General features: G+C 40.6%; 1 protein-coding gene across 8 annotated transcripts in view; it reads right to left on the bottom strand.

Annotated features, from left to right (window-relative positions):
- Positions 1 to 22,608, bottom strand: part of LOC125452974 (V-type proton ATPase subunit C 1-A-like) — an 84,102-nt gene that overhangs the window by 59,726 nt on the left and 1,768 nt on the right. For all 8 annotated transcript variants that reach the window (XM_048531990.2, XM_059645620.1, XM_048531996.2 and 5 more), the window contains one exon: positions 11,941 to 12,026. In XM_048531990.2, coding sequence (XP_048387947.1) covers positions 11,941 to 12,026 — 86 coding nt within the window. The remainder of the gene's footprint in view (positions 1 to 11,940; positions 12,027 to 22,608) is intronic.

Raw genomic sequence — 22,608 nt, 5'->3', positions numbered from 1 at the left:
TCTACACCATGTTATCTCAGAATGGAACAATATATTCCAGATGAGGTCTGTCTAATGTGCTATGTAAGTTCAGCAGAACCTCCCGGCTCTTGTACTTTATGACCCTATTAATGAGACCTAGAATATTGTATGCTTTATCAATTATTATCTCTACCTGCCCTGTCCCTTTTAATGACATACACAGATAAACAGAGGTGATATTGGGCTACCATCTTGAACTGCTGAAGTTCCAATGGTGTAGTTATGTCCACAGTGCTGCTAGGAAGGCAGTTCTTGATTGTAACCTAGCAACAGTGAGAAAAAAAGTTCCAAGTAAGAATGGTGTGCAACTTGTAGAGAGATTTACAAGAGATGGGGATCCCATCCCTCCTCTGCCCTTGCCCTTCCAGGTGGTAGAGATCACGGATTCAAAGGTGCAGTCCAGAGGCTTAGTGGTTTGCTACAGTGTATCTTATACAGGGTGTACAAAGCTGCCACTGTGCATTGGTGTTAGAGGTAGTGAGGAAGTGTCAATCAAGCAAGCTACTTTGTTCTAGATAGTTTCATCATTTTGAGTGTTGTTAAAACTTCACTCTTGCAGGCAAATGGACAGTATTCTATTAAGCTCCTGGGTAAATGGTGAACAGATTGTGGGGAGACTGGGGATGAGTTAATTACCAGGTGAATTTCTAGTCTCTGATCTGCTTTTATCACCACTATTTTTATATGGCCAGTTCAATTTAGTTTCTGGCTAATAGTAACCCCCCCCTCCCCCAAGGATATTCATAGTGAGGGGATTCAACACGGTAATGCCATTGAATGTCATGGACAAATAATTAGAAATTTTTTTTTGGAGAAGGTCATTGCTTGACACTTGCACAGTTTAATCTTGCCACTTGCCAGTCCTAGCCTAGATGTTGTCCAGGTCTTGCTGATATGGACATGAAATACGTCAGTATCATGAAGTCACAAATGACACTGAACAAATGTAAACACCACTTCTGGACTTATAATGGAGGAAAAGTCATTGATGAAGCAGTTGAAGATAGTTTAGTCTTGGACATTACCCTAAGGAATTTCTGCAGACATGTACTTAGTCTTAAACAACCACAAGCACCTTCATCTGTGATAGGTATGACTCTAACTATTGGAGGATTTTTATCCTGCTTCCCATTGACTTCAATTTTGCTAAAGCTTTTCGATGGCATATTCTGATAAGTGTTATCCTGATGTCAAGGGCAATCACTCTCACCTCCCTTCTGAGTTCAGATTTTTTTTCATGTTTGGACCAAGGCCACAATGAGGTAAGGAGTTATTGCCCTTACAGAACTAAAGCTGAGCATCATGAAGCGTTGGTGTTTTTCCATCTGGCTTTTAAACTCTAGGGTACATTGCGATGGATTGCCTCACTTCCGGGTTTCCTCCATAGTGGAATGTATATCGGGTTGACTTCAATGTGTTTATTAAGAGCTTGCTTCATGGAGTGCCATGCTTCCAGGAATTCTTGTGCTTGTCTCTACCTAGCTTGTCCCAGGATCTTGGTGTTGTCCCAGTCGAAGTCGTGGTTCTCCTTGTCCATGTGGATTGATATTAGTGAGTACTGGTTGTGTCTTTTTGTAGCCAGTTGGTGTTCATGTACTCTTGTTGTTAGTTTCCTTCCTGTTTGTCCGATGTAGTGTTTCTCGCAGTCTCTGCAGGAGATCTTGTAGATGACATTGGTCCTGTCTATGGCGGGGAGTGGGTCTTTAGTTCGGGTGAGCATTTTTCGTAGGGTTGATGTGGGCTTGTGTGCCACTCTGATGCCTCGCAGTCGTAGAAGTCTTGTGATGCGTTCTGTTGTGTTCCGGATTTAGGGTAGTGCAATGAGTGTGTCGGGGCATGTAGAATCTTTCTGATGCTGTTCCTGTAGGCAACTCCCTACAGGACACAAGACTCCTATGACCGCTGGGCATTAGAGTGGCACATAAACCCACATCAACCCCACGAGAAGTGCTCACCCAAACTAAGGACCCACTCCACACCATGGACAGGACCAATGTCATCTACAAGATCCCCTGCAGAGACTGTGAGAAACACTACATCGGACAAACAGGAAGGAAACTAACAACAAGAGTACATGAACACCAAGTGGCTACAAAAAGACACAACCAGTACTCACTAATATCAATCCACATGGATAAGGCAAACCACCAATTCGACTGGGACGACATCAAAGTCCTGGGACAGGCTGAGTAGAGGCAAGCTCGAGAATTCCTGGAAGCATGGCACTCCATAAAGCAGGCTGTTAATAAGCACATTGAACTCGACCCCATATACGTTCCACTACGGAGGAAATCCGAAGTGAGGCAATCCGTCGCAATGCACCCCAGAGTTTAAAAACCAGGAGGGAAAACACACCGATGCTTCATCAGAGGCTGCACTGAGGATGTTACCAAGCACAGTAATGAAATGTCTGTGGAACAACAAACCAGCTCGGCGAGCCAACCAACCTCAACACCCACAACCCGAGCTACAGATCTACTCCAAAACCTTACAGCAGGTTATTGTTTTGTAAGTACTGTTTCCATAAGCACATTTGTGACACTTTCACTGATGATAAACTGTAGATCAATGGGCCATTAATTGGATTTGTCCTGTTTTGTGCAGACAGACCGTTAAAGTGAAAGGCCTGGTTGAGATGCATCAGAGCGTATCACAGGAAGTGAAAGTAGAAATTGTGGAGGCATTGGTCAAATCTTTTCCAATCTCAGTTGATGCCAGAGGACTGGAAAATTGCAAATGTTCCATGCTAGTTTGAAAAAAATGTAAAAGGTAAGCCTGTGTAACTTTCCCAAATGGTCACTCTTGGTATTATTTGCTGCTTGATTTTGTCAGTACTGGGTAAGGGTCTCACTTACTGAATAAACGTTTTTTGAGATAGGCTGAGGACAAAAAGGATTGGTGGCAGCAAACTATACAAAGATCAGCTGTAGATTAACACGACTATTGAATATTGATAAAAGAAGCAGTGCTCTCACATAGAGACACGGAATGTAGGAGCAGGAGTAGGCTATTCAGCCATTCAAGCCTGCTCCATCATTCAATATTATCATGGAGGATCGTTCAACTCAGTATTTTTTTTCCTATTCATTCAGGGGATGAGGGTGCCACTGGCTAAGCAGCATTTGTTGCCCATCCCTAATTGCCCAGAGCGCAGTCGAGAGTCAACCACATTGCTGTGGGTCTGGAGTCATGTGTCGGCCAGACCGGGTAAGGATGGCAGTTTCTCTCCCTAAAGGACATTAGTGAACCAGATGGGTCTTTTCAACAATCAATGATGGATTCATGGTCATCATTAGATTCTTAATTCCAGATATTTATTGGATTCAAATTCCACCATCTGCCGTGACAAGATTCGAACCTGGGGCCCCAGAAAATTATCTGGGTTTCTGGATTAACAGTCAAGCGATAATACCACTAGGCCATTGACTCTCTCAACAATGTAGCCTATTCCTGCTTTCTCCCCAGATCTTTTGATCCCTTCAATCCTAAGAACCATGTCTACATCTTTTTTGAAAGTCTTCAATATTTTGGCCCCAACGGTTTCCTGTGACAGACGATCCCACAAGCTGACCAGTCTCTGGGTGAAGATATTCCCCCTCATCTCTATCCTAAAAGGCCTGCCCTTTATCCTTAGCAAACAGGTGGGTATATTGCATGCTAAATACAATTACGTCTGGTCAACAACTACATCAGTTCCCTTTGAAACAATAGAACTCCCTGGTTCCATCCTCAGCCTGGTGATGACTTCAGTAGAATATATGGAGACAATGTAATATGATCATTAATCCTTTCAGAGATATTATCTTATACCGCTTCTCCCCAACCTATTTTCCCTGTAGTTAACCGACTGTATAATCATTTATGTAACTGTATTACACTTACTACTACTCCATCAACCACCTCCTCTGTCAACCCAAGTCTCTGACTTCACAAATACAGGTGGTCTGGACATTTCACACTCTTCAGACTTAGAAGAATGGTAGGTTTTTCATTTGAGGACTTTTGACCCTAGCACCAATCTTTGCATCACTTCTCTACTGGAGGATCATTTATCTCTTGAACGTATTTTGTTTTTCTTTGTAGACATTGCTGTCGATCCATTTATTTTTCTGGACGACCTTTAATCTCCTGCATTTCCTTTATGGAGGTAAGATACTGTCTTAAAATAACTACCTTCCTCGTTTCTGGACAAAGCAAAACGAGGTAGTTTTTTTTAAAATGGTATCCTAGATGCTTAGACCAGGTGGCTTCTTCTTCTTTACCATGCCCTGGATCTATGAACCTTGGTCGAGCCCCCGTATCATCATATGCACTTATCTCTTTTTGAGTTGCTGATCAGGCTGGACACCTTCAGTCACCCATTGTAGACATTTGACTGTGAAGCAAACTTTATCAGACTCTCAGTCGTTGTTGAAAGATTGTTGTTGAGTCAACACTGTTTTTGTCACCAGCATCCACCATGTCTTTTAAGTTTTGCTGAGTTTCAGCTTCTTATCAGCCTTTGGTGATGGCAGGAGTGTTTGAGAGTTTAGAACTCTACACTGCAGATCTCACAATGAGGTATAAAAGTCGGGAATATCTTCCATCTCTTCTGAAATTTCTGGCCACCATACCACTTGTGACTCCTGCCTGCACATCTAGAAAGCTCAATGTATCCCATACAAGATAATTTTTTTGAATAGTAGTTGAATAACTCGTCCTTTGTCATACTCTAGTAAATCACCCATGGTTGTGAAATGTTGGTGCTCAATGTATTCATTCTCAATCATCTCACTGGACTTTTGGTCAAGCTATCTTTCAACAGAATACTGGTGAATGGCAGCATAGTGTTGGTCACTCATTTGTTCTTGACTAAATTTTTTAAAGCCTCTTTTGGCATCCATTTTATCAGTAACTGACAGGATAGCAACCTTGACACTTATATCAAGCTCAAATTTGAGAAGATGACCATGAACATAAACAAGTTCCAACAAACCTAGATCACTTTTTATTATGATGCCTGTTATATTTTCTAATAGCGACTGCTGTACCATATTACGGTATTTGTGCGTAGCCTCTTCCTTTCCAGCAACCTGTAACCGTGTGCTATTTTTGAACTTAGTACTTGATTTGGAGGCAATTCTGTATCTCAGGAGTGGTCACCTTCACAATATCTAATTTTATGTTCTGTAGTGTCTGACCATGAATTTCTGTGGAAGTATTCCAACTTTGCACATGTCTTCTCAAACGTGCTGCTTAATCTCATTACGGTAAAGCTGCTTTAAAGTATTATTGCCATGTTGATTATAATCTGTGGCTTACAAATGCTGTTTTAAATTGAATTACTGTACAGCTAGATTCTGTGCAGCATTCCAATCACTTACTAGTTGTTTTAAGCTCTGTATCACTGAATAACTATTAAGTTCTTCAATAAAAGCTTTAATTTGTATTAAGTGACTGTTCAGTAGTAATTTCAAGTTTTTTAATTTAGGTTGTTTTTAATACTGTACCTATGTGCTGTCTAATATTTTCCAGCTTATTTCAGGGATTTTCTACATATTTTAATCAGCATAATTGCAGATACCTGCTTACTCTTATGGTTTTTCTGCATTCAGCAGCCAAGATGGAGTTCCTCTGACTCCTCCCAGGTAGACCTTTAACTACCATTCACATTCTAAAACAAGGACATTTTCTACACAAGCTTTTATTTAAAGTTCTCTGTCTGTGGCCTTTATATGATCTTCCTGCCAAAAATATTTAATTATACTGGAGCCCTTTTAAATCTTTAACTTGTGCTGACTTCTTCTTCTTCTGCTGAAGTCTGCCAGATCTCTGTAAAATTGCTCATTTTCAGCTTAAATAAATTCTGAAGACATCACGGTTCTGTAATTTGGTCTGAATTTTTTGCTGTTCCTCAAGGAGCCTAATATTGATGACAGCAACACTCATTGAGAGAGGCGAGATCTCTCTTTTATGTATCTTTTGTTTCTGTTCTACGTTCCATTTTTCATAGTTATTACCTTTTCTCTTAGGATCTCTAACTTTCTTTTTCTGCAGACATCTGTTAGTCCTTGCAGAGTCTTCCCTGATAACCGAGGACTCTATTTTCCAAGTGTAACTGGTTTCTCCTTGTCTTCAATTTGATTTGATTTATTATAGTTACATGTACCTAAGTATAGTGAAAAGTTTTGTTTTGCATGCAGCGCAAATCATAACATACAAAGATCATAGGGTGCTTGAACAATTGAGTAAGGTATACAAAGTTACAGCTGCAAAGAAGGTGAGTAACTTTTACTGCCTTAAAATTAAGGTTTAAAAGTGCACAACAATTGTCGAAAATGTGAGAATAAGATGCACAGTAGGGAGCTCGCAAAGAGCCGCTCTGTGTCATCATCAAATTGAATCCTAGCCCGTGTATCATAACAGAGTGTCAAACCAGCTTCTGAATGGTATTTTGCTTCTACAATGCTCAGCCTGCCTTTATACTGCTTCCAAAGCTGCTCCTGCTCTCCATGTTGATAACCATCTTTCAGTTGCTGACTGACTGTCTATGTCTTCTTCAAGCAATAATACTCTTCAAGTGGTAAGCTCACTTGGCTGAATATGTTTCTTTATTTCTGACTCTCATGTTGGAGTCCAATCCGGACCACATTGAAATAACATTTTTAAAGATGACCCCTCCCGGCATTTTATGGTATTTACCACCTATACTAGTATGTAGCACTATTACTCGTGCCATCTCTTTTATATTACAACAACAACTGGAGGAATCCACAGTCACTTTAGCCCCACTACTCCACAGATCACCACAAAGTAGAAATACTTTTTGAATTTACTATGATGGCCAATTAAATATTATATTTATGTCAGGGTTTCAAACAAATAAAGGATCTTTCTATCAGGTTTCCTAATAAACACAATTATGGGTTTATTGTCTAAGTAGAATTTATTCAATAAAGGTGTGATAATTGGTTAGCGTACACAGTCAGTAATGCAGGAGCACAAATGCTATCCCTCTATTCAGAAAACACATACGCATTTGTATAGATACATACACACATTTCAAGAAGAAAGACACAAAACATATTTTTCTGCAGAGAATGACTTTCTGAAAGAGTCCCCCTTTGGCCAAAGCATTCATGAAAGCAAATGGATAATGTGTAGGATGTTTTAGATTCTGTTCTTCTAATGGTTTGGCACATTCAGTCAAGCCAGTAATCATATACAGTTGCCTCCAAAGCTTTATAGACACAACTTGCTCAAGAAATATAATTCTGAGATGTTATTTCAATCATTCATTCAAAAAAAAGTATGTTTTACCCAGAAATAATCTGATTCAAAAATGGGAGGGATCAGCGGGGCAGCTTGTTCACTGCAAGCTTTCTTCCAATTCAACCTATCAAAGGCAGGGTCCCTCCAAATCAACTTGTTCTTAGCAGGCTTCCCTACAATTCAGCTGGTGCTTAGCAGGCTTTCCCCCAACTGAACCAGGTAAAACAAGTGCCTTTCCAAACAATTACTGTTCAAAACAGTCCCAGCAGGACCTCTCCAGCAATAGCATGCAGTTACCATCAATCAGGGAAGTCTTGCTAAAAATAATCTCTGATATCCAGTGAGCTTTCAATTTTAAAGGAACCATTCCAGACATGTCCTGGAAACTTGAAATGAATTTTCTATTTCCACAATCCTTCAAAGCAAATTTGCTCAACAAATTACAAATTTACTGATGACACCACTGTAGCAGGTCAATCTCAAACAACGACGAGACAGAGTGGAGAAAGGTAGCTTAGTGGCATAGTGTAAAGATGACAATCTCTCCCTCAATGTCAGCAAAATAAAGGAGCTGGTCATCAACTTCAGGAAGCAGAGTGGAGGACAGCACCATTGACGCAGACAGGTGCATAAGGTGGAAGTGGTCAAGAGATTCAAATTCCTGGAATAAATATCACCAACAATCTATCCCGGTCCACCCGTGTCGACCTTATAGTCAAGAAATGCCTCTACTTTCTCAGTAAGCTAGGGAAATTAAGCATGTCCACCATTACTCTTCCCAATTTTTATAGATGCACCATATAAAACATCCTATCTGGATGTATCACAGCTTGGTGTAGCAACTCTTCTGCCCAAGACTGCAAGAAATTACAGAGAGTTGCGAATGCAGCACCATCCATGAAAAAAAATCAGCCTTCCATCCATTGACTCCATCTATGCTTGCTGCTGCCTCAGGGAAGCAGCCAATATAATCCAAGACTCTTTCCACCCCAGTTATACGGTCTTCCACCCGGCAGAAAATACAACAATTTGAAAACATACACAAACAGATGTAAGAGCAGCTTATTCTCTGCTGTTATCAGACTTATGAATGGACATTTCATATATTAGCGTTGATCATTCTCTATACCTTCTCCATAGCTGTAACCCTATATTCTGCATTCTGTTTTATTACCCAGGCATATTTATGTAAGGTATGATTTATCTGGTTTACACACAATACAATATTTTTCACTGTAACTCAGTACATGTGACAATAATAAAAATCAAATCATGGAGGTTGATTTCATCAGCTTTACTGATATTTCAGTCAGAAACTATTAAAATAACTGCTGCATAATTTCAAAGTTTGCAAATGATACAATTTGGAATTATTGTGAACTAGGAGGAAGATTCTAGAGAACTTCAAAGAGAAATGGATAGATTAGCAGAAAGGATGGGCAAGTGGCAGATGAAATTTTATACTGAAATATGAAGAGTTTTGTTTTGGTAGGAAGAAAGAAGAGAAACAACATAAAATAAATAGGAATAAACAATTTTAAATGGTCAGAGGAGCAGTAGGACCTGGAAATGCATGTGTAAGTCATTGGAGGTAGCATAACTGATAAAGAAATAAATTAATACAACATAGAGCATCCTGGAGTGAATTAACTGGAGCAGAAAAAGAAGAATCAAAACGTTTGATTTTTTTATTGTCAACCCTGGATCCATCATTGCTATCACACTAAAATTGATCTATTGAATTCCATGGCTGACATATTGTAATACAGCATAATTGTAATGTCCAAAACCGGCGTTTAATATTTCAATTAAAATTTGTACATCTACTTTGCTACATTGAGATGAAATACGCACAACCTAAAGTTCCACCAGATAAAACAGAATTAAGGTATCCTCACAGTTCTATTTAGCCATCTGATTGACAGATATGCTAGCATGCTTACCTAGCACATCTCTTAAAAAACAAAGTAATTTTTATTATGCCTCAAAGATTGAAGTTTTCTGATCACATGGACAGCGTGACCAGGCTATGTGGCTGTTAATTATTTAATCCATCGTAACCTGATCACTGTATCCATGCATCCAGATTATCATTGTGAAATGCAAATCCAAACCCAATGTTTATACTGAAGAGAACAGGTGAGTCAGAATTGGGTCAGCTTTAATGACTCCTGTTATGTTTTACACCAGTATCAGTAAATATTAAGAAAACCTTACAGCCCCTTATTTTTGCCTGTTTTCTTCACGCTATACATGTGTAATGCTAGAGGGTCCTATGGCACAGTGGAAGTGTCCCTATCTCTACACCCAGAAGGCTTGCATCCAAGTTGCATCTCACCCAGACATGTGTCATAACATGCCTGAACAAAGCCGACTGATTAAAAACTATCACATTCATTTCACAAGTTGTCTGACATTTGGGAATGGCTTTGTGATGGCCATGGATTGTTTTAGAATGATTTTGTTCTAGTCATGGGAAATCTGGTAGATCTGACCTTGGAGCTCGAGGGAAGAGAGACAAAAAGCTAGAAGGGAGCAGCAGCAACTAAAAGAAAAGGCAGCAGAGTAAGACTGCAGGTTTAGTATTTGAAGCAGCACAACAATGCACTGGTATAGAAATCCATTTTTAACAATCTCCAGTTGATGAAACCGGATTACTTTCTAGTTAATGAATTGGAGATATAAAACCTGGTGCTAATCATACTGTACTTAAATTCAAAATACAGAAAAACCAGGTTATTAACCTAGCAATTCGAGCACCATGCGCCAATTTGTAGTATTTTCTCATTCTCCAGTTTTCAAAATTTTCATTCCTAGTGTGCTGTTCAAAGTATGTGCTAGATTGTCATTAATTAGATATGTCACATATGCAGAAAGGCATTTGTAGACAGAAAATACTATTCTCAGTTGTTTGAAATTTAATATTCAACTTCATCCAATTAAGATACTACCATTCAAGTAGAGGTCAAATTTTAATTTTAGACAATATTTGAAATTCAAGACTTGTGATTTCAAGACAAGCAGAGTCAGCATGGCTTCATAAAAAGGAAATTAAGTCTGACTAATTTATTAGGGTGTTTTGAAGAAGTCTCAGCCAGAGTTGATAGAAGGGAATCAGTAGATGTGTTGTTTGGACTTCTAGAAGGCATTCCACAAGGTACCTCTCAAAAGTTCAAATCATAAGATATGAGACCATGGTGCTGGAGGCAAATTGGCATGAATAGAAAATTGGTTCTTAGGCAGGAAACAGTGAGTAGTAACAAGAGGTTATTTTTCAGCTTGACAATCTGTGACCGTGGGGTTCAATAAGGATCAGTGCTGGGTCCACATCTGTTTGCAATATCTATTAATGACTTGGAGAAAGGAAAGGAATGCAAAGTAGCCAAATTTACAGACACAAAAATAGATGGAAAGGCAAGTTGAGGAAGGGACACAGACAGAGTTGGCAGGGAGATATTGATGGGTTAAGTCAGTCAGCAAAAAGTTTGCAAATGGAATATAATGTAGGAAAATATGCAGTCGTGCAGCAAGAACAAAAGATTATTCAATTAGAGAAATACTACTGAAAGCTGCAATGCAAGTGGACTTGAGGGGACTTTTGCATGAAATGCAGAAAGCTAGCACAAATTTGGAAGGTATTGAGGAAGCAATATTGGAATGTTGGCCCAATTTCAACAGGATTGGAGTGTAAAAGTGGGGAAGTCTTACTGTAACTGTACAAGTTGCTGGTCAGACCACACTTGGAATACTGTGAGCAGTTTTGATCCCTTTAGTGAATTGAAGATATTTAATCAGAGGCAGTTCAGAGAAAGTCCACTTGGATGATCCCCAGAATGGAAGGACTGCCTTATGAGCAAAGATTAAACAGGTTGGGACTCTACTCATCACAGTTTGGAAGATTGAGAGGTGACTGCATTGAAACATATGGGATTTTTAAGGAGCTTGACAGGGTAAATGCTGAGAGGATGTTTCCCTTCATGGGAAGAGTCTAGGACAAGAGGGTATTGTCTCAGAATTAAGGGGAGCAAATTAAGACAGAGATGAGGAGGAATTTCTTCTCTCAGAAAGTTGTAAATCTTTGGAACTTCTTGCCACAGAAAGCAGTGGAGGCAGAGTTCTCGTGTATATTTAAGGCTGAGATAGATAGGTTCTTGATAAGTTGGGAAATCAAGGCTGAGGAGAAAGGGTAGGAAAGTGGATGTGAAGAATGTTGGATCAGTCATGATCCTATCGAATGATGGAGCCAGCTCAATGGGTCGAATGGCCTATCCCTGTTTCTATCTCTTATGGTCTTATAGGAATCCTCCAGTAGAAGTGTAAGGTCTGTGCAAGTACTGCAGAGCCAGAGATGTCGCATTGGTGCCATTACTGAATGCAAGGCATTATTAAACATGAATTGAGTATAGGAATTATTTCTGGAAGAGACTTTACAAAATTAATATGGTTAGTGATTGATGAGATAAAGAGGTTGGGCTTAAATATGTGATTATTTTTGAGTACATATAAAATTCTGGCATACAACAAATATACTCACCAACTTCATTGCAGGGAACCTAAAAGAATTACATTTTTGAATCATATACATCATCTAGCTTTCAAAACTGCAGCATCTTGTTGTGTAATATTCACCTTTGACATGTACATGATAGTATATTTTATAGAACCCACCTCCATTAGCTAATAGGTTCTCTTGAGCTTTATCCTTCGAATCTTCCATGATATCCGCTGTGTATTGTGCCAGCTTCTTTACAATGCTTAGGAGAAAACACATACAAACAGAAGCAACTCTATGTAACTGATAGAAAACATGGTAAAGAGTCATTTAAAATACATATTTAAATGAGTAAAAGAATAAATCACAGCAAAACAATTAACTGCTGCTGTAAATACACATCTCTGATATGCGCCAATTCAAAGCAAGCTGCATTCTGCACTCTTCCATAAGACTATAAGACATAGGGGCAGAAATTAGGCCATTCAGTCCATCAAGTCTGCTCCACCATTCAATCATGGCTGATAAGTTCCTCAACCTCATTCTCCCACTTTCTCCCTGTAACCCTTGATCCCCTTGATGATCAAGAACCTATCTATCTCAGTCTTAAATATACTCAATGACCTGGTCTCCACAGCCTTCTGTGGCAGTGAATTCCATAGATTCACCCATTCTCTGGCTGAAGAAGTTTCTCCTTATCTCCATTCTGAGAGGTCTTCCCTTTACTCTAAGGCTGTGCCGTCGGGTCCTAGTCTCTCCTACCAATGGAAACATTTTCCCAACATCCACTCTGTAAGGCCATTCAGTATCCTGCAAGTTTCAATTAGATCCCCCGTCATCCTTCTATACTCCAATGAATATAGTCCCAGAGTCCTCAAACATTCCACATATGTTAAGCTTTCCATTCCTGGGACCATTCTCATGAACCTCCTATGAACCCGCTCAAAGGCTAGTACATCCTTCCTGAGATATGGGGCCCAAAACTGCACATAATACTCCAAATGTGACCTGATCAGAGCCTTATAAAGACTCAGGAGTACATCCCTGCTTTTATATTCAAGTCCTCTCAAAACAGATGCCAACTTTGCATTTGCCTTCCTGACTACTGACTCAACCTGCAAGTTTACCTTGAGAGATTCCTGGACGAGAACTCTCAAGTCTCTTTGCACCTCAGACTTCTGAATTTTCTCCCCATTTAGAAAATAGTCCATGCTTTTATTCTTCTAACCAAAATACATGACCTCACACTTTCCCACATTGTACTCCATCTGCCAATTCTTTGCCCACTCTCTTAACCTGTCCAAATCCTTCTGCAGCCTCTCCGCCTCCTCAATACTACCTGTCCTTCCACCTATCTTTGTATCATCTGCAAATTTAGCCAGAGTGCCCACAGTTCATTCATCTAGATCATTAATGTGTAAAGTGCAAAGTTGTGGTTCCAACACTGACCCTTGCAAAACACCACTTATCACTGGCTGCCATTCTGCGAAAGACCCTTTTATCCCCACTCTCTGCTTCCTGCCAGACAGCCAATCTTCTATCCATGCTAGCACCTTGTCTCTAACACCATGGGCCCTTATTTTACTCAGCAGCCTTCTGCGCGGCACCTTGTCAAAGGCCTTCTTGAAGTCCAGGTAGATAACATCCATTGGCTCCCCTTAGCCTACCCTGCTTGTTACTTCCTCAAAGAATTCTAGCAGATTTGTCAGGCATGACCTCCCCTTGATGAAACCATGCTGACTTTGCCCTACTTTACCCTACACTTCCAAATATTCAGAAATCTCATCTTTCACAATGGATTCCAAAATCTTACCCACAACCGAGGTTAGGCTAATCAGCCTATAATTTTCTGTCTTTTGCCTTACTCCCTTTTTAAACATGGGTGTCGCACTAGCGATCTTCCAGTCCTCTGGGGCCCTCTCTGACTTGAGCGATTTCTGAAAGATCACCACTAGCACTTCCAGTCTCTCTTCAGCTATCTCCTTTAGAGCTCTGAGGTGTAGTCTCTGATCCAGGTGATTTGTCCACCTTCAGGCCAATCAGTTTTACTAGCACCTTTTCCTTGGAGGTGGCCACCATACTCAGTTCTGCCCCTGACTCTCTCGAATTTTTGGGAGATTACTCGTGCCTTCTACCGTGAAGACTGTTGCGAAGTAATTATTCAGTTCCTCAGCCATTTCCTTGTTCCCCACCACTATCACTCCACTGTCATTTTCTGTGGTCCAATGTCCACTTTTGCCTCTCTTTTGCCCTTCATTTATCTAAAGAAATTCTTACAGTCTTCATTTATATTACTGGCTAGCTTACCCTCATATTTAATCTTCTCCTTCCTTATTTCTTTTTTGTTTCCCTTTGTTGGTCTTTGTAAGCTTCGCAGTCCCCAGGTTTCCCACTGCCCTTCATCACATTATATGCTTTCTCTTTTGCTTTTATGCTATCCCTGACTTCCTTAGTCAGCCATGGTTGCCTCACCCTCCCCATATCATGCTCCTTTTTCCTAGGCATGAGTTTTTGCTGCATCTCCTGAATTAGTCCCAGAAACTCGTGCCATTGCTGTTCTGCTGTCTTTCCTGCTAGGCTCCTCTTTCAGTCAATTTTCCTTTGCTTGCTTCACCTGAAACCCCTCCCACCCTCACTCCGGCCCACAATGCATATCATTCTCAAAAGGTACAGAGGTGAACCAGGCAAGTGCAGACCAGACAGCCTAACATTGGTAGTGGGGAATTTTTTTAAGACAATAAACTGTGACAAAATTGTCACTTGAAACAATATGGGTTAATGGACAACAGCATAAATTTGTTAAAGCCAAATTATTTTGAACCAACTTGATTGATTTTTTACTGAGGGGAGAAGAATGATATGGATTTTCAAAATGCATTTTATAAACTACCATATAACAGACATTTAAGCAAAATTGAAGCCATTCAAATAAAAAAAAAGGCAGTTGTAATGTGGATACAAACTTGGCTGATAAAAGGACAGTAAAATGCAATGGTGAATTTTACATACTTGCAGGAAGTAAACAGTAGTATTCCTCTAGAGGCACTAATTTTTTTGACCTATTATTGACCCCAGCTCCATTACATTTTAAAATCTACAGATGACATGAAACTCAAATGCAGTGAGTGAAGAGGACTGAAAACAACTTAGGAGGACATAGAGGGAATGGTAAAATGATTAGACACTTTGCAGATACAATTTTATACAAAGTAACAATACACATTTAGAAAAAACAAGGTGGTGCAATACAATTTACTAGTGCAATTTTAAGATAAGTGTTGAAACAATTTGTGATTTTATAAGTGGTTACTAAGAAAAGGACAGGGAAAATTGTTAATTTCCCTTTGGTGAGAGCATGTTGGTACAAAGGTCTTGAATTAAACAAACAAGACTCCAGCAAAAAAAAATGAATCATATGAAAATATATCTTCAAACAAAAAGGTACTCCTATAAGAAAGTAACATTTACACGGATTATTTATTCAGAACTTTGGAGTAAATAAAACTGAAAAAATTGCTCCTAAATTTTGAAGTAATGCTAGGATAATTTCAACTGTGTTAACAGATTGATTCAAAAAAGTGGAATCAATTTTAAAAGAGATTTAAAATTGTATCTGCTCTCAACTTAATAAAACAGAAGCCTATAGGTAATCTCTGCTTTATAATTAGAGTTTGAGAGGTGTAACAAAGCTAAAGTTCCTTAGTTCTTCTACTGGGCTTGTGGGAGGCTGCAAGGTTCACCAGGAGCCATTTACACTGGGTTATGACCTTACTTGGATGGTCAGGATGAGTAATTTACAAAGCAAGGTGCAACTCAGAAGAGGGGGCAGGCCTGGTGATGACATAATCCTTAATTGGCAGTTCCCACATCTTGCATATTTAATGGGGAGGAGTTATATCAGCCTCTGAAGAGCATAATTGAACCTCACTGGGAACTGGGGGGGGGGTAAGGTCAAAGCTGGAATTCTTAAATTCCTGAAGAATGAAGATTTCCTTTTCCTTTGTCAGTTTGAGGATCTTTCTCAAGGAATCTGCAGGTGAGTGAGTTCTCTGGTTTTTACAGGAGGTACAAACACCCACTCGACCAGACCTAATATCAATGTCAGAGTTGGAAATAGTTTAGGGCAGGCTGACATCAGAGATGATCTCTAGCAGCTGCACTATGTACAGCATACAAACTGCTAAGTAAAAACATCCTTTTGTTCTGACACTGGTTAAGTTCCAAACTCAAGAGAACTACAGAGATTTGAGAAGCAGACTTTCTAAGGTTTTGGATAGATTTGTAGCTCAGGTTGTGGGTGTTGAGGCTACCAATCAAGACTATACAATGGACATGAAACAAGCCATCAACATCAGCCAACAGACCAGAATAGCCAAGAAAAGCCAAACCCTTCAAGACACGCTAGCCACGCCTACCCACAAAAACGAGGACAACTGATCAGACATAGTAGGAACTGCAGATACCAGAAGTGTCTAGGCGTGAAACGTCAAGCTTTCCTGCTCCTCTGATGCTGCTGGGTCTGCTGTGTTCCTCCAGCTCCACACCTTGTTAACAACAGAACAGACTCCTGGATAAAAAAAAACCTCTGACCAGAAACTGACAGGCACGGAAAAACCCATTCTCACCCGACGACTGAACTACAACTACAGGGACGCCAACAAAACAGAATTTCTAGCCACACTGGAAGCCACACTAAGGACCAACAACATCAATGAAGAAATTCAACAAACGATAAGATAGACAGTAATCCTGAATACACTCCACTGTGAAGGAAAACCGGAAAACGAGGCAATCCAGCTCAACAGACTCCAGAGTTTAAAAACGAGGCAGGAAGACACACTGACACTTCACTGGAGGCTGCACTGAGGACGTTACCCAGCAGGGTAACGAAATATCTGCGGAACAACAAACCAGCTCAGTGAGCCAACCAATCTCAAGTGGACTTAGAATGCACTACTGTGTAAATTATGGGCTGGATTTTATAGTCAACAGATATGTTTTAAGACAAAGGGATATGTAAAACCTGGTGGGTAGCTTGCTATTTGCATACCTGCCCACCCCAACCTATCTCAAATTTTAAGGAGCAGCAAGGAAGACATTGGTGATCTGGCCTGCCTTTGGGCCCATTGAGGTCCTTAAGAGGCCACTAATGTGCCTCAAATGAGAACTGCCAATAGTTTACCTGCAGTAGGGGCAGCACATGTCATATGAATAGTCCACCAGATTTTGCTGCATGGTTTGATGTCAAAAGAAATGTAGGGTAACCTCCTCTGGCAGGACCCTGGACGATTGGACACACCACCACCCCCGCAACCCCACCAAACTAATTCCTCTCCCTTAAGGACTCTGTACACATTACCCCCACTCATCACATTTCATCTACTCTTGCCACTTTCCATGATCACTGACTCTAGATTGAATTGTTCAATTGGGGTCCTCAGCTCTGGGGACTTTTGTTTTATTCTTTCATGAGATTTGAGTGTCACTGGCTGGTCCAGCATTTATTGCCCAGGAGATAGTGATGGTGAGCTGCCTTCATAAACTGCTGCAGTCCTTGGGATATAGGGGAGCCACAGTACTATTAGGAAGGGTATTCCAGGATTTTGAAGCAGGATCACTGAGAAATGGCAATAAATTTTGGAGTCAAAATGCTGTTGGAAGGGAACTTATAGGTGATGATGGTCTCATATATTCACTGCCCTGTCCATCTCAGTGGTAAAGGTCACAAATTTGAAAGATGTTGTCTAGGAATCCTTGTTGTGTCACTGTGGTGAATTTGTAGCTCATTAACAGTGCTACGACTGTGCATCAGTGGTGAAGGAAGTGAAACTCCTAGGTGATGGACAGAGTGCCAATTAAGTGGTCTGTTTTGTGCTGGATGGTACTAAGTTGTTTAGTGTTGTTACTGCTGCACTCCTCCAGGCAGTTGAAGACTATTCCAAAACACTTTGATTTATGCTTTGTAGGTGGCAAACAAGATTTGGAGAAACAAGGGATGAGTTATCCATCATGGAATTCCAAGTCTTTCATGGGCACTTGTCACCATTGTAGCTATATGGCTTTTCCCAGTTCGATTCCTGCTCAATGATAGGATGTTGAAAGTGCATGCTACAGCAATCATAAGGTTATTGAATATCAAGAGTTAATGGTTAGATTCTGTCTTGTTGGAATGGTCTCCTTCTGGCACTTGCGTAACACAATGGTTACTTGCCATTTACAACCTATACTGGGATAGTGTCCAGGTCCAGCTGCAGATGTCATGAATGGTGCTGAATTTTGTTAGCAAACTTTTGACCTTATGATGGAGGGAAGGTCAATGGTAAAGCAGCTGAGGATAATTGGGTCTAGTACTTTACTGATGACAGAACGTAGTCTGATAAGGTGGGATAAGGCTGAATTGTACTTAACCTGCTTTTTGCGCACAGAACATACATAGATGGTTTTCCACATTACTGGAGAGATCCTGAACTGGAACACTTTCAGCTGAACTGAAACAGTTTGTCTAGAGATTCGGTTAGCTCTGGACTACATATGTTCAATGCTATTACTAGAATGTTGCCCGGGTCCACTGTCTTCAGTGTATCCAGAACCATCAGCAATTTCTAGATATCTTGTGTAGGGACTGAAATTTGTGCAAGATTGGCATCTGTGATGCTAGTGCCCTCAGAAGGAGGCCAAGATAAATCACCCACCCAGCACTTCTGGCTGAAAATGAGTGCAATTACTTTAGCTTTTTTTTTGCACTGGTGTACTGGGCTCTCCCATCGTTGAGATTGGGATATTTGTGATATCCATCTCAATAGTTGCTTAATTATCCACCACCATTCACAATAGCAAATTGCAGGACAGCAGAGTTTAGACCTCATCCATTGGCCATGGAATCACTTAGCCCTGGTTATCACTTGCTGCTGCTGTTGGCAAGCATTGTATTGCAGCTTCACCAGGTTAACATCTCCTTCATATGCATGCCTGGTGCTGCACTTATTATACCATCCTGACCCTTCATTGAACGACAACTGATCTCTATGCTTGATGGTAATGGTAGAGTGGGTGCTTACCAGGCCATCAAGTTACAGTGGATGACCACAAGTCTTCTGTACCTGATGGCCCACAGACCCTCGTAGACGCTCAGCTTTGAGTTGTTAGATCTGTTCAAAGTCTACCAAATTTTAGCATTGTGATTGAGAATATATTGTGTCTTGTGACACAATGTGAAGACAGGACTTTATCGCCACAAGGATCAGTCCTAACAATATTGTCAAAGACAGATACATCTATGACAGGTAGACTGGTGAGGATGAGGTCCAGTACACTTTTCTCTCTTGTTGGTTCACTCACCACCCGCTGTAGACCGACTATTGGTAGCAATGCTGGCAAGCCATTCTTGGTGATGGACATTGAAGACCCCACCCAAAGTCATTGTATGGCCTTGCCACCTTCAGTGCTTCCCCCAAGTAGCGTCCAACATGGAGGTGCACTGATCATCGGCAGAGGGTCAGGAGTGGGGAGCACTAGTTACTAATCAACAGGAGGTTTCCTTTCCCATGCTGTTTGACCTGATGCAGTAGCAGTAGCTATTATTGGTGTAGATCAGACTACAGAGCTTCTGGTCAACCCAATTGGCTGGCAACTCTAAGCTAGTACATCCTCCGAAGAAAGGGTCAAAAGCCTTTCCTTGAAATATGTAACACCACTCTCAGCGGTAAATAGCTGTGAGGCAGCCATCAAGATCGTGGATGGAAACTAAAACAGAAATTGCTGGAAAAGCTCAGCAGGTCTGGCAGCATCCGTGAAAAGAAATCTGAATTAATGTTTCGGATCCAGTGACCCTTCCTCAGAAAATATAATGTCAGAGGCTTATGACCCTCAAAGATTGATTGAAACTGCTTCAACTAATTTCTGGAGAAAAACGATAACTTTTGTTTTATCTGCCTGAGTCATTCAACCATGATCACAAGAAAAGACTGTGTTCAGGAGGTACAGGAAAATCCTTGGCACCATCCTGAACCTCAGTACCAATTAAAATGACTACACAATGCTTCTGAATCGCAAGTAAGCTTATGCTTTAAAGGGGACAGACTAGTTCTAAAATACTTTTATTTAAAGGCATAATATTATTTCAATATTTAATTCTGCCAAAACTAATTATTGTACCAGTTATGTAAGGAAAAACAGTTTTCAAAATGCAAGATGACAAAGTGTGGAGCTGGATGAACACAGCAGGCCAAGCAGCATCTCAGGAGCACAAAAGCTTTTGTGTTCCTGAGATGCTGCTTGGCCTGCTGTGATCATCCAGCTCCACACTTTGTTATCTTGGATTCTCCAGCATCTGCAGCTCCCATTGTCACTGATACAGCTTTCAAAATACAAACAGTTTTTGTTGACATACAATGATCATCGTATATTTCTGGCTGCAATCATGTATTTTTTTCTTCCATCAAATAAGGACAGTCAATACTAGGTAAAAAAGACTGTTCATGTTGCCAACATATAATTAAACAGCTTTTGCCAATATTACTACAATTACAGGGAAATTATAAATTCCAATGTAAGATTCCTAATTTCGTTGCCCTTTGTGGCATCATTAAAAAAAAAGGTCATAGAATCTGTGCCGTGTGGAAATAGTCCATTCAGCCCAACAAGTGCACACCACCCCTCCGAATAGCACCCCACCCAGACCCATCCCCCTACGCTTTACCTGTAACCCTGCATTTCCCATGTTTAATCCACTTAACTTGCACACTCCTGGACACTACAGGCAATTTATCATGGCTATTCCACCTAACCTGCACATCTTTGGACTGTGGAAGGAAACTGGAGCACCCAGAGGAAACCCACGCAGACGCAGGGAGAATGTGCAAACTCCACACAGACAGCCGCCCAAGGGTGGAATTGAACCCGGGTCCCTGGAGCTTTGAGGCAGCAGTGACCAAGAAACCATGACAGTTTTCCAAATTCAATCAGTAATGTTTACTGCAGGCAATCCCAGGCAAGTGAAATGAAAATGTAACTGTACCATTTAGAAAGCCAGAATTAGAAGACAATGGATGTACTCCTGGACAGTTGAGAACAGACTGTTGTCTACAGTACACTATGTTGCTTCTGTTTCAATGAAGGGCACCAAATGAGCAGGAAAGGATGTAATTTGGTGGACAGAGGCCTTGGCAGCATACTGTTGTAAGCTGGCTAGGTCTCTGTGTATCATTTCAGTTGCTTGAGTTGATGTATACATTTGGAATTATGGTCAAAGATTTCACAATAATGAAGCTCTAATGAAAGGTCAAGCAGGCTATCAACTGAGTCAACATAGATCAAAACTTAAATCTGAGAGATTGATGACTTAGTAATATATCAAGTATATAGAAATAAACATAAAGTTATGAAGGAAATTTTTGTCCTTTAGGTTGTGTGTTTGTATGTACATGTGTTAACAAGCTAATAACGGGTTTGAAAGTAGAATACAGAGGTGGAGGGTTGCTTTTCAGACTGGGGGCCTGTGACCAGCGGTGCGCCTAAAGGATTGGTGCCAGGTCCACTGCTTTTCATCATTTATATAACTGATTTGGATGTGAACACATGAGCTAACATAAGTTTGCAGATGACGCTAAAATTGGACGTGGAGTGTACAGCGAAAAAAGATTATCTCAGAGTACTACAGCATCTTGATCAGCTGGGCCAGCGGGCCAGGGAGTGGCAGATGGACTTTAGTTTACAGAAATGTGAAGTGCTGCATTTTGGAAAGACAAATCAGGGCAGGACTTGTACACTTAATGGTAAGGTCCCGGGGGGTGTTGTTGGACAAAGAGACCTTGAAGTTCATAGTTCCTTGCAAGTGGAATCCCAGGTAGACAGGATAGTGAAGGTGGTGTTTGGTAGGCTTGCCTTTTTTGGTCAGTGCATTGAGTATAGGAGTTGGCAGGTCATGTAGCAGCTGGAACAGACATTGATTAAGCCACTTTTGGAATTCTGCATGCAATTCCGGTCTCTCTGCTATAGGAAGGATGTTGTGAATCTTGAAAAGGTACCAAAAAGCTTTACAAGGATGATGTAGGGGTTGAAGGGTTGGAGCTATATTGAGAAGCTGGATAGGCTGGGTCTATTTTCCCTGAAGATTTGGAGGCTGAGGGGTCGCCTTATAGAAGCTCATAAAATCACAAGGGGCATGGATAGGGTGAATAGCCAATTCTTTGCCCTGGGGTGGGGGGAGTGTAAACCTCAACAGCATAGATTTAAAGTGAGAGAGGAAAGATTTAAAAGGGACCTAAAGGGGCAACTTATTCATGCAGAGGGTGGTGTGTGAATGGAATGAGATGCCAGAGGAATTGGTAGAGGCTGGTACAATTACAGCATTTAAAAGGCATCTGGATGGGGATATGAATAGGAAGGGTTTCGAAGGATATGGGTCAAAATGCTGGCAAAATGGGAACTAGATTAATTTAGGATATCTGATCAGCATGGATGAGTTGGACTGAAGGGGCTGTTTCCATGCTGATCAATTCTATGACTCTCTAACTAGTGTCAATTAACCTTGACTTATATTTCAACCTGGAACACACCCTTTTCACACATTTCTCACAACATTTCAAACACTGCTTGAAGGTCATGGTTCAATTTTTTTTTCAAAAGTTCTTATTGTCATATTTGTCACATGCTTAAGACAAATTCTTATATTCTACTTTCACAAGAAAAGTCATTGGATTCTAACATTGATAATAAGAGGTTAGCCAGTCTATCTTCATGTCACCTTGTCTTATGCTGTGGTTCGGAGTTTGAGTGCTAGATGAAACCAGACACTTGCAGATCTGAATTGCTGTATGGCAATATCAGTTTGGATAAAGCTGACT

This window comes from Stegostoma tigrinum, chromosome 4, assembly GCF_030684315.1.
Source record: "Stegostoma tigrinum isolate sSteTig4 chromosome 4, sSteTig4.hap1, whole genome shotgun sequence".
Lineage (NCBI taxonomy): Eukaryota > Metazoa > Chordata > Chondrichthyes > Orectolobiformes > Stegostomatidae > Stegostoma > Stegostoma tigrinum.
This window is presented reverse-complemented; position numbering and strand designations above follow the sequence as displayed.